General features: G+C 39.1%; 1 protein-coding gene across 3 annotated transcripts in view; it reads right to left on the minus strand.

Moving 5' to 3' along the window:
- The window catches only part of LOC139945526 (putative ATP-dependent RNA helicase Pl10), a 34,897-nt gene extending 23,648 nt beyond the window's left edge, over positions 1–11,249 (minus strand). For 2 of the 3 annotated variants that reach the window (XM_071942904.1, XM_071942903.1), the window contains exons 1-9: positions 11,111–11,249; positions 7,780–7,819; positions 7,535–7,585; positions 4,335–4,388; positions 3,557–4,088; positions 2,959–3,058; positions 2,257–2,392; positions 1,276–1,361; positions 165–251 (exon numbers count right to left, since the gene is read on the minus strand). In XM_071942904.1, coding sequence (XP_071799005.1) covers positions 165–251; positions 1,276–1,361; positions 2,257–2,392; positions 2,959–3,058; positions 3,557–4,088; positions 4,335–4,388; positions 7,535–7,585; positions 7,780–7,819; positions 11,111–11,152 — 1,128 coding nt within the window. In that variant the 5' untranslated portion in view covers positions 11,153–11,249. The remainder of the gene's footprint in view (positions 1–164; positions 252–1,275; positions 1,362–2,256; positions 2,393–2,958; positions 3,059–3,556; positions 4,089–4,334; positions 4,389–7,534; positions 7,586–7,779; positions 7,820–11,110) is intronic. The other variant, XM_071942905.1, reaches the window with a different exon arrangement.
- Between the last annotated feature and the right edge of the window lie 710 nt (positions 11,250–11,959).

Consider the following 11,959-nt stretch of genomic DNA (forward strand, 5'->3'; position numbering starts at 1 on the left):
GTACACAAAATAACAAAACAAAAAAATTAAAATCCCAGTGAACATAATGAAAGAGTGATTTCTTCAGTTGAAACACAAATAAAAGCACCTAGAAAAAGTAGGTGAACTAACAATCAAAAACATTACAGCGAAAACTGTAAAAGAATTAATCCTTAGATGATTACCTTTCTTGCTTCGTCATAGATTTGAGAGGCCAACTCCCTGGTAGGTGCCAGAATCAGAGACAAGGGGAACTGCTTACGACGATTGGACTAAAAAGAAATATCAAAGACAAAAATTTGTACCATAAACACGTCTAAATCAGTCTGATAAAACATTTGTGTAAACTTCAACAAAGAACATAACAAGCAGAACAGGTCCTAACTTCATAAGAGCTGCTTAGCTCCTTGACAAAAACAGGATTAACAACCAAACTCTTATTTGTTGCCCAATGCTTGTTACTGGTATTCAGCTGTTGTTTGCTTATAAATCCTGAAAATCACATGGTAATTCTGTTGGTAATCCAGTCTTGTTCAGTTTTTATCGAGGCAAAAATTTCATGCTAAGCAAATTTTGTTTTGCTTAGCAACTCTATGAAATTGGGCCCAGGTACATAGTAGCAATGTAAAACCGAGATATGTTTTACGATCAACTCAAACAAAACTAATGTTATTGATCATTTCTTAGATTCAAATTACATGAGTAAAATTCAATCAAAATTGTTATTTAATGTAAAAAAGAAAATAAAAAAAAACATTTGGATGAGTGTCATGCTGGGCTGTCTTACGTATAGCCCCCAAGTGCTCAGTCGTTGATTTCACGAAACTCTTCCTGAATTAGGACCAATCCTAGGACCTTGGACGAGTTAACTTTCGTATCCAAAGACGTTAGGATGCATGATGGGTTACTCGTCCTAACTCGAGATAAAATTAATCCTAGCGTTTCATGAAATCGGTGGCAGGGGAGGATTTCGCAAGAGTTAAGACAAGTCTTATCTCGAGTTAGAACTTAGGACAAGCCTTAAGTTTTAAATATCTCCTAGGACTAGTCCTAGCTATTTGTGAAATCGAGTCCAGGAATCAAAACAGCACTGTGACATCACACTACCGACTCGATCCAAACAAGACAATGGAAAATGCACAGCGACAAAGATAAACCCACGTCACTCAGTCCGTGGTGTAACATAATGGTTTGCGTGTTTACAGTAGTATTGGTACCTCAGTGTTTATTTCACGTTGTGTTTTTACTGGTCTAAATTGTGCAGGTTTTGGAAGAAGCATAATCTTTATTACTCACCCCTGTTCCAGAAGTTGACTTGTATGGTCCGCCTTCATAAATCTGGGATAGGATTGGCACCAAGAAGGCAGCTGTCTTTCCAGAGCCTAAGGTTGGAAAGAGGGGGGTTGGAATACAAATAAATGGTCAACATTTCACATGGAGGAAAACTACTCTCTGAATGGTTTTAACTGTGAAAATAATTCCAAGTTTTTATCTCTTGTGACTTGTGTAATTAATTTTTCTCTCTCTCAAAATCCCACTTGTTATAAAGATGGTAGTATAAAGCATCCTTTGAAGTAATTTTTTGCTCAAGTGACCCTGTTGATTATATATAAACCAATGAAAGCTTGTCGAACAAATTTAAATCTCCAAAGATCGCATGAATACAACTTTTTTGAGATTCAAGTTTCCCTGGTGTCCATTTAAGAATGCTGCAACTAGAGATATGATTGGTACCCGCTGTCACCTCTCTGGGTTTCGAGCAGTTCTTTATGACAATACAGTGACAGGCTGTTTTCTCAACAAGTAGACACTGTATTCAAATGAAACTTTCACAGGTGACTTTTAATGCATCTTCATTGATGATTTAGCCTGCGGATCAGCATTATATTAACAAAAACCAAAGTAGTGGAACTTGTAGTGTTACCTAACATGTAACACTGCATATAATGTGTTTGTTAAACATAAACAATATGGAGTCCTCAGAACTGAGAATAGAGAGTGAAAAACAGGCCTGTATGCTTCGGTCTTTCAGGGCAATAGCACCAAGGCATTTTCTCCTTGGTAAAGGGCACCTTATGAGGAAATAGTAAATTTCTACTGGGGAGCTACAGCATTTCAAGGGCACGAAGGCATTGACCAGGGGGCATGGACGAAATCGCTTTCATTGCTTCCGTAAACTAACAGGCCTGGCACCCTACCTCTAAGATTCTTTTTTTCCTCACTAGATGTTGAGTAGAAAATATTCTGAAAACGGGAGAAATTACAAGCCAAGCCTACCTGTTTGGGCACATGCCATGAGATCTCGCTTCCCCTTGATGATCGGTATAGCGTATTTCTGCACTGGGGTTGGGCTAGTGTAGTTACTCAACTTGATGTTGTTACTGATGATCTCACCCAGGTTGATGTCGCCGAACTGTGTGGGTGAGGAGGAAAAAGCAAATTGGGACTTAGGGAGCATCTCGAATATCAGAACAGTAGGAACAGGGTTCAAATTAACACTAGACAAAGCTTGTAAAGATTTAACAAAATGGTCCATTCTGACAAAAGGCTGATTCCTTCAAAAAAGTAGTTCATAATATTAGTAGTGTACACTTATAGTGCGCCTTGTCTTTCATAAAAGATACCCATGGTGCTGAAATTTATAATTTGGTGGAGCTTGTCAAGAAATTCGGCACTTGCACAATAAGTGGAGAATGGTGATCGAAAGCACAGAATTTGGCAATAAGCAGTGCCCAACTTCATTTTTATGCTTACCGTAAGCAAATCATTGCACTTGCAAACAAATTAAAGGAGCTATTTCTGTGCTTAAGTCGAGCATATTTCATGTGTTTTGGCATGTGCCTGTGTGTACTCCACGTTATAAGCATTCAACGTTTACACAGCTAGCGTAAAAATATGGCGCTAGCACGCAAGTGGAGAATTGTAAGCCCAGAAAGCAGAGCCGTGAATTGGACCCCGGAGACTCCCTAGTATACTTACACTCTCAATGTGTTCTGGGCAGTCCTCTCCTGTTGCGTTCACTGGAATGTCCTCATATTTGTTGAAGTTGATGCCGGTGTTTGTACACCCAAAAAGGTCACTAAAGAGAATAAATACCCGAAAAATGTAAATGGTGATTAACCGTGACAACCAAAATTTCATCTTAACAGGGTACGTTTATTTTGCATCGGGAAAACATTATAACTTAAACTTTTTATATAAAGCGCTGTATGTTTCCCGAGTTCTGTGAATGTACTGGGTATACAGTGTTTAATACACATCGGTGTAAGGGTAACAATATCCAATTGTCGCACGCTGTGACGGGATCCATGCCGCTTTGTACACATAGGGGGGGGGGGGGGAATGGCACCCGAGGCGAAGTCGAGGGTATGGTGCCATTTGCCCTTTAAGAAGGATATACAAAAACCCACGAACCCCAAATCACAGCATGCAACAATTGTTTTGTTCTACCTTGGTAACATGATTATTCCTCTTCTCAGAGTTCTGTTGTCATCTTCAAACAATATTTACCACAAGTATGCATAGTTTAATAAGCAGACGAACAGTTGTTCAAGTAAGAAACAATTCTTGAACTCACCGTTCTAGTCGTTCATTCCTTGGCAGAGGCTTGGACCAGTCTTCTTCTGTCACTTCTTCCTGTCCTCGTCCACGGCCGTACGAATCATCGTTATTCCATCGGTTATTCTTCTGGTAGGGCTTTCCACCGCCGCTGCCTCCCCAGTTATTCTCAGAACGCCCTCCGAATCCTCCGCCCTGTTGCCCCCGGTTGAAGCTGCTGAAGTTACGGCCACCACCACCACCACCGAAGCCTCCACCTTGGTTGTTGAAAGCGGGGTTCTCCATCGCCGGGTTGTACCCCCTGTCTTGGTAGTTGCCGCCGCCACCACCACCACGGTTGCGATCGAACGCCTGGTTGTTGAAGCCGCCTCCCCGGCTGTTGAACCCGCCTCTGTCATTGAAACCTCCGCGGTCATTTCCACCTCGGTAGTTGCCCCGGCCGCCACCTCGGCTGTATCCGCCCCCTCGGCTGTATCCGCCACCAAAGTCCTGGGGTTGTTGATTTGGGAATCCACCCTGGTTTGGGAAGTTGCCAGCTGGTGGAGGAGGACCTGGTAGAACAAGTTTAAAACAACCACATTTTTGTATCATGTTTAAGAAAAACAGGATGTAAAAACGACACCAGGTAGGGAATGAAATGTAAAGGCCTGCAGTTGATGATCGGAAATATTCCAAAGCCAAAAAAACCCACTAAAATGATCCGCCTTGTGTCATTTCTGAGGATTTTTTTTTTTTTTTTGAAGGGTGCAACTATTTCACAGTACAACACTACAACAGAAGGGTTTTTCGGGACCTACCTCTGTTGAAGCTGTTGTTAAAATTCCCCCTTGTGGGGTAGTTGGGAAATCCACCTGAAAAGCAGACAATAATCGCTCTATTATTTACCTTGCTGTAAAAGAGCAAGAACAAACGGTGCCCACAAGTGTCTTCATATGATCCTGAATGCATTCAGATACAGTACAATTAGTGTCATGGTGCCTGTATATTGTCTTGTGTCTGGTGTCAACAAACTCACTGTCACGTCTCTTGGTCTGTTGTTCTTTTTGGTGGCTGCTTTTTTTTTTTCAAAACAAGCTTCTGCTGTCAACGTACCGCCTATCATGTCTTTTATCCGTTTGTTCTTTTTTTTAAACGATTTTCCGCTTAATCTGAACAACCCTATGTTCAATATGATTGTTCTTTTCTGTTACTACATGAGGCCTGGAACTACACAGAGGCTATCGACCATTGTTCCCCATAAATAGAAGCCCTTAGTAACAAAAAGGTAACATTCTGGGCCTGCACAATGTTTAGAGTTTATTCCCATCTGGTAAGGGTGCCAGTCTAGACTGCCCAATTGGTTTGTGCTGTGTACATTTAGGCTGAAAATGGCATTCACCAACCAACATCTCCATGTTGCAACTCAATACACAGCTCTGGGTTCAACTAGTGTGCTTCACAACAGTTTTCTGCTTAACTTTTATGCTAAGCAAAAAGAAGCAGGGTCCCAGTCATACATTGTACATGTGACATGGCATTTAGGTTGGTAACCTCATTCTGGTAAGCATGATTTCTTGTGCTTAGCTACTTGTTGTGCTTAAGCAGCTCTATGAAATTGGGCCTGGAAGATACGATGCAAATACATGTACTACAATAGAGAGGATGTCAAAAACTTATGAATCTACACAACGGCATGTCAAGATTTTGATTTGTGCAATGGTGTATGGTAAAGGCACGGTACTTCACAGACCCGACTCCCTTCAGTGACTTACTGCTTTTACTTCCTCACTCTAAACAAAATCCAACACATTCATAGTAATGCAACACACAAACTGCTGAACTATTGGCTGGTCCATTTTGTGGTTTATATTTTTAGAAATATTTTATGCTCGTGGGTTTTTTGCTCTTGTTTGCAACTATTTTTAATGTGTACAGCGCCTTGGGGTCCAGTCATGGATGTAAGGCGCTTTATAAGCGTTGTTTATTATTATTATTATTAACTCTTATTAGGGCAGTACATGTACGCCTTATCCCATCAGTTAGTTACAGTAATTCCCAGTCGAACATAATCAAACAAAACATGTGGTTGGATTTTTGGTCTGGTTTAGAGCAAGCCATTTTGCTCAGAACTAAGTAAATGGCAAACCAATGAGGGAATCTTGGCTATCAAAGGCAATGGCCTCAGCACAGAGGCAAAAGCATCCATTGCCTCCGCAAAGTATCGGCATGAATTTGGTTAGGTGTGGTTTGGGTTTCATGCGTAAACATACCTTGTAAAATTCTTTTGAATTTGGTCATCATTTTGTAAGTGGTAAATGAATAACGAATGATCATTGAATTTCCATATCAATAGACCATTAAACATGTGACACCACATGTTTACTTAAGAGCCACAGTACATGGACTTCCAGCAGGCACAATTTGTACACAGCCCAATGGTAGAAAATATTCAATCTTTCATTTTATGGAGATTGCACTGTAAGTTTTTAACAACTTTTGATATGAAGAAAGGGGACACATCTAAAAACTTGTCTAGAGCTGTTAATTTTAAAACTCTTGAATTGATGTGAAAATTACCGGCACGAAACGTCAAACTTCCCATATGACCGGGATAGCATCTTGCCTGCAAGGAACACCCTAGAATGTACAAGGTCCCTCTTTTTGTTAACAAAGGGTTACAAGGTCATTGGCCCCCTTTGCATGACTCAGAAAGCACCTCCTCATGTTGTGTGTACTGTTTGTTGCAATTTTGGGCGTCTCATGGCGACTCATGAAATGGGTCAATTGGTCTACATGTACATGTTTTCAGGCAATGGCCAATCACAACTGCATACCTTTTAAACCTTTAGTCATAACAATACTACTACTAAAAAAAAATTATTTTTTTCAGACCCCTCCCCTTGTATTAGCAATCGCAATATTCTTATTTACTTACCCCCTTTTTTTGTTTTCTTTAATCATGAAGATTCTGATAATATTGACAGGTATGCATTGGCAACAGTGCGAAAAATAGAAAAACAAATCCCAATACATGGTGTAATCAACCCACCACCATTTGGAGTGCCATGTTGTGTGTTTTGCGTGTTGCTTCTGAGAGCAAGATGCGAGAACATTTTAACAGTTTAAAGGCAGTTCTAGTGCGGGGATAAGTGGGGGGGGGGGGGGTGGCTTAGATACATGTTAGCTGAACAGAATCTGAAAAATGTGCTTGCATCTCTTAACAATTAAACCTGCTCACAACTTCTTCTTTTTTCTGATACTTTTGGTGAGATTATAAAAATGCCCTACTTACCCGATAAAATTCAACCCCCAAAAACAGCGAGTGACAAAAAAATGCTCCAAAATGCATCAAAGACAGCTTTAGTATATTTCAACGACTTCTGTTAAGTCCACACAACAGGGTTTGCACAACAAATTGGACAAACTCGTGCGCAATCTGCAGTTTGCGCTTTGTAGAATGTGCAGCTGAGTCTGAACAAAAGCCTGCAAAATTTGTAGATTGTGCACTGTAAGTATGGCAGCACAAGCTGATGATTCCATCAAATTCCGCGCTATCTGCAGATTGTGCAAATCTCTGGAATGCCAGCACGCACCGTCGAGAAAACATGTGCACGCAGTAAAATGAATGGTGGGTTTTTGCTAGGTGGAAGTAACTGATTACGCACGAAGACGGCCATGGATTACAAATCATTAGACTTCCATCAAGGAGATATCAGTAAACTTGTCTTCGTTTGTTGTTTTTTTATTTGAATTTTGTTTGAAACATGTAAAGTTGGTAAAAGCCTGTCCATGGTGCATTCTTTTTAAATGTTTTACATTTTTTTATATTTTGTTTTTAGCTAAAGAAAAAGTTGAGGGTCGCTGCGTAAAGTTAGGGTCAGTCATGTAACCAAAAGGAGAGCTTTTATTTTTGGGGGGGGGGTGCCTTATTCAAAATAGAAGTGTCTCCTCCCACTTCACTAAAGTAACAAAACTAAAAACCAGTAAACAGAACCAATCAAAGAATGATTAAACTTACCTCTGCTTACATCCCCACCTTGACGCATATGGGGCGGAATGTACCTCTTAGCTGAAATGAGAAAGTGAAAAAACATTGTAAATGCTCTCTTAATGTTATTATTTTAGTCTACAAGTGTTTTTCACAGATTTGTTATTTTGTGCCTATATTATGATGGGATACACTAAGTGCGAATAATACTGTTGTCTTTGGCAATTACCAAAGGTGTCCAGAGCCTTTAACAGAAAGATAATAATAATACCTACCTTCCTGTCGCCCGCCATCCTTCAACTCTAGTGCAGCGAACTGTTCAGGGATAAAGTTTTAAAAAGAGAATTTGTTTATTAAAATTCTAAGAACTAAAATTAATATTACACATGATATGGGTTCACAATTTACACAAAAAGTTTATATTTAAGACACTGTCATCCATGATCCTTGGACATGTATGCTGCAACATAGACCAGACAAATCTTGAATGTATTTTAGTGAGTTTTGGTTTCATTGAAAATGTGCATGTTCTTTCTCTCTTAAGAGCGCTGTACATGTACATGAAAACTTGTGCAACTAAAAAGTTTACGAAGACTCCAAAGACTTTCTCTGTCCATTATTGGTAAGCAACATTACTGTGGTCAAGCTTGACTGTGGTTGTACTGAGTCACGTAACTGTTGATCTTATTCTTGCATAACTTTTTAATTTTTCAACAAACATGTACTTTCCACAGGGAAAGTACCTTTCGCCCTACATGAAAAAATACATACCGTTTTTGCATGTCTTATAAAACTACTACTTCTCACTTGAAGTGAGAAATAGTAGTTTCTTGTTTTTAATCGTGTAATGTCAATAAAAAACTCGCACAAAAACATGACGACTTTAATAAAACCTTCCTTTTGGTGTAGTTTGAAGATTTGGCACAAAGACAAACAATGAACAAATTTACATGTAGTTTGACCTTCAGCCAAGACACATACACTTCACAATGAAAGCATGTACACTAGAAGGCTTTGTTGTACAAGGTCTTTTAAACAACTAAATTTCATGAATAGGTAAGGTTCAAACTGGAAGATGGACTAGTCTCAAGTTGCTTACAAGTTTTTGGAAATATTTACACATGATGATGTTTGAAATGGTCTCCTGTTAGATTGCTCCTAAATACATAATGGAGATCATTATGTCTTGCATGTGTGGTGAATTCTGGCAAAATAAATAAAAATCTTCACAAAAAGTTGACGTAAAACACTTTTGGTAGACATGTTCACAGTATCAATTCTTGCACAGTTATGCTGGGACGACCTGTAAGCCTAATGATGTTACATTTACAAAACGCGTGTATTAGTATTCTGTATTATTAATCATTGAGCTAGTCACAATGAAAACACCCGCAAACCTAAATATTGGGGAAGAAATTTGGATAATTTTAGTTGTGCTCATTGTTCTGGTCTACTGTGTTACTCAACAGATTCCACAAGTCAGGATATAATGCCAGGGAGCAATTATAAGTAGCATGTTCAAGGACACGGACCGAGCTTCAAACCCCCTTGTGATGACTCAGGCACCAGAACTTGAGTTTGGTGTGCTAGACCGATTGGCCATGACACACTGCATCAAAATCCAAGGTCTTTCGAATGCAAGACGGTGTCGAGTCTCAAAATGGTACACTCGACTACTGCAGGCCTGTATGTTTCGTATTTGAAAGGGCAAGGGCACCAAGGCATTTCCTCTTTGGCAAAGGGCACCCTATGAGGAAATTGAAAATTTCTACTAGAGCATTTCAAGGGCACCAAGGCAATGGTATCAGGCCTGCTACTGCATCTTCCGGTACAAGTTTTTACATTGCCCTCTTTGACAATAATATTGACAAACGACAAACATTATGAACATATAAATGTTAGGGACAACCGAGGCAAAAAAGATTGATAGATTGAAATCCTTCTGGCAGGATCATTGGGGGTGATTGGATTCCACACAATAATTACCGAGATAAAAATATTTGGGCCAAAATATTGACAAAAATAAATAAATATTTTCTTTAAAATCTTTCAAATGTCAAGCAGTTTCTACTTTTAACAAATTAAGTAGGATTTGAAACTTTGCATGGTGGAAATAAGATATAGAAGAGTTTTCCGGTAACACCATGTAATACCAATCTCTAAATGAGTTGGGGTGGTTCTGAAAAGAACCGTTGGATTAACTCGACGTTTCGATCAGTATACTCTGATCGTCTTCTGCAGCATTCTCCAGAAGACGATCAGGGCATACTGATCGAAACGTCGAGTTAATCCAACGGTTCTTTTCAGAACCACCCCAACTCATTTAGAGATTATTACATGGTGTTACCGGAAAACTCTTCTATATTTTAACAAATTGCTATAAAACAACCATAATTATGAGAAATCATGTTTTGTTGTCATGGCTATCCTGCTGAAGAATTTGAATTTCCTTTAAAAATATTTCAAAGTGTAGAGTTAAAAAAGTTAGAGTTGCAAAGAAAAATATCAAAACATAAACTTAAGGATAACTTTCCGTATGGCGCCACCACTTTTTCACCCTTTTTTACAAAAAGGGATATCTCATTGAGGTAAATTAGACACTATATTATTTCATATCGAATGAAAAAGTGCTGGCGAAGAAGTGAAAACCAACTGCATCAGTGCGTGTCTATATTAATCAAGGTTTCATCCTCCCATTTATTCAAATAAAGGGAAAAGTTTCCGTATGGCGCCACCACTTTTTCATTCGAAATAAAATAATATAGTATCTAATTTACCTGATTGATATATCCCTTTTTGTAAAAATGAGTGAAAAAGTGGTGGCGCCATACGGAAAGTTATCCAAATAAAGTCCAGACTGGTACAGTGGTAGAGGTCATCACATCACACACCTGCATGCAGTGTACCCAACATAACAAGCTTGTTTATTAGATTTGAAAAGGGAACATTACACATGCTGTGTCGACTCAAAATTGTGTGCATTCTTGCAAACAACAATTTTTTGTTAGTTGTTTGATGAAAAACATTTTTAATTTATGACCTCGCTACATCTATACATCCAAAAGCCAGACAGAGGAATAACTGGTCCTCAAATCAAAATAAACAAGTTGAAGGTTTAGACTTTGCTGAAATAGTGAGTTTTCCCATCTTTCTCTGCCTAACCAGTCGTTTTCACTCTGTCAGCATGCTCACAGCTCAGCATGTTTAGCAGAAAATATGCACGATTCACAAACGACTAAATAATTTAATAAATTCACCCGGACCAAAAGCCGCATGATGATATAATTATAACACACATTTTGTTACTTTTTATAATCATTTTTTTTACTACCTAACTAACTCAAGAAGCCAGGGGAAACACTTGTCTTAATAACAAACAAGTAAAATTTTGGTTTAAATAGAGACAGTTTCCCTTTTTTTTTATCTGCCACCACCAGACGTTTTCAGAAACAGCACGAGTCGTCGACAGTGTGCATTGTTCGTCGTCGTCGCTTTATTTTATGTAACCCACGTTTTTCCTTTCATTTCCAGTTCAGACATCGTAAAAATGACCGATAAAAACACTTTCTCCACTTATATTTAAATTCTAACAAACGGGTACAATACCTGGTGTTCTAGACCAGTTCCATGGCCTCCTCCATTACTCATTACTATGGAAAAATGTGAGAAATTGGCGATGAAATTTTAGAACTTTTGTGAAGTGTTGGTGAAGTTTCGACGGCAGGGCACGGAGAGAGAGAAGCCACACAGCGGCTTTTCATGCCAGCCTCGAACTGTATGAGTTATCTTCTAACTGCAATAACTAATTCATAACGCAAAATCAAAATCTATATATTAAAAATTAAAAATGTTGTTCCCTCAATATATTTTTAACATTACGTTTAAGTTCTTTTTATTTTATTTAATATAAATTAAAAAACACTTTAAAACTTAAACAAATTTCACGAACGCAAAGCCAGCAGACAGACAAACTCGACACTAATCGTACATGTACTTTGATAGTTGTGACGACGACTACGAACAAACTCGGCACCGCACTTCGCCGTGCGCTTCGGCCATGCGCCACCCCCCCCCCCCCCCCCACTTCGTACATACACGACTCGAATTTTAGGGCAACAAGATAGGTCTAGGCTAAGCCTAGGTCTAGCCTATATGGGTATGTAGCCTACCTATGTTTTCTGTGAGGCACAACTAACAGTTTTCTAATTTAAACACAAACGTAGGCCTACGTTTCGCACTCTAATAAACATTTTAACTTACGCTCCATACTTTAAAAAAAATGATAGTATTTTTTTAATCTGTGGTGGGGGGGGGGGGGGGTTAGAACCCGCCATAAACTGAGCATACAATCGAGGTTTGGTCGGACTATGGAGGAGGTAGAATCCAGATCAATGGTAGAATCGGACCGACAAGGAGGAAGGAAATCCCCGCTCTATGGTCGTACTGCAGGCGAAC

The sequence above is a fragment of the Asterias amurensis genome, chromosome 12 (assembly GCF_032118995.1).
Source record: "Asterias amurensis chromosome 12, ASM3211899v1".
NCBI classification, from domain to species: domain Eukaryota; kingdom Metazoa; phylum Echinodermata; class Asteroidea; order Forcipulatida; family Asteriidae; genus Asterias; species Asterias amurensis.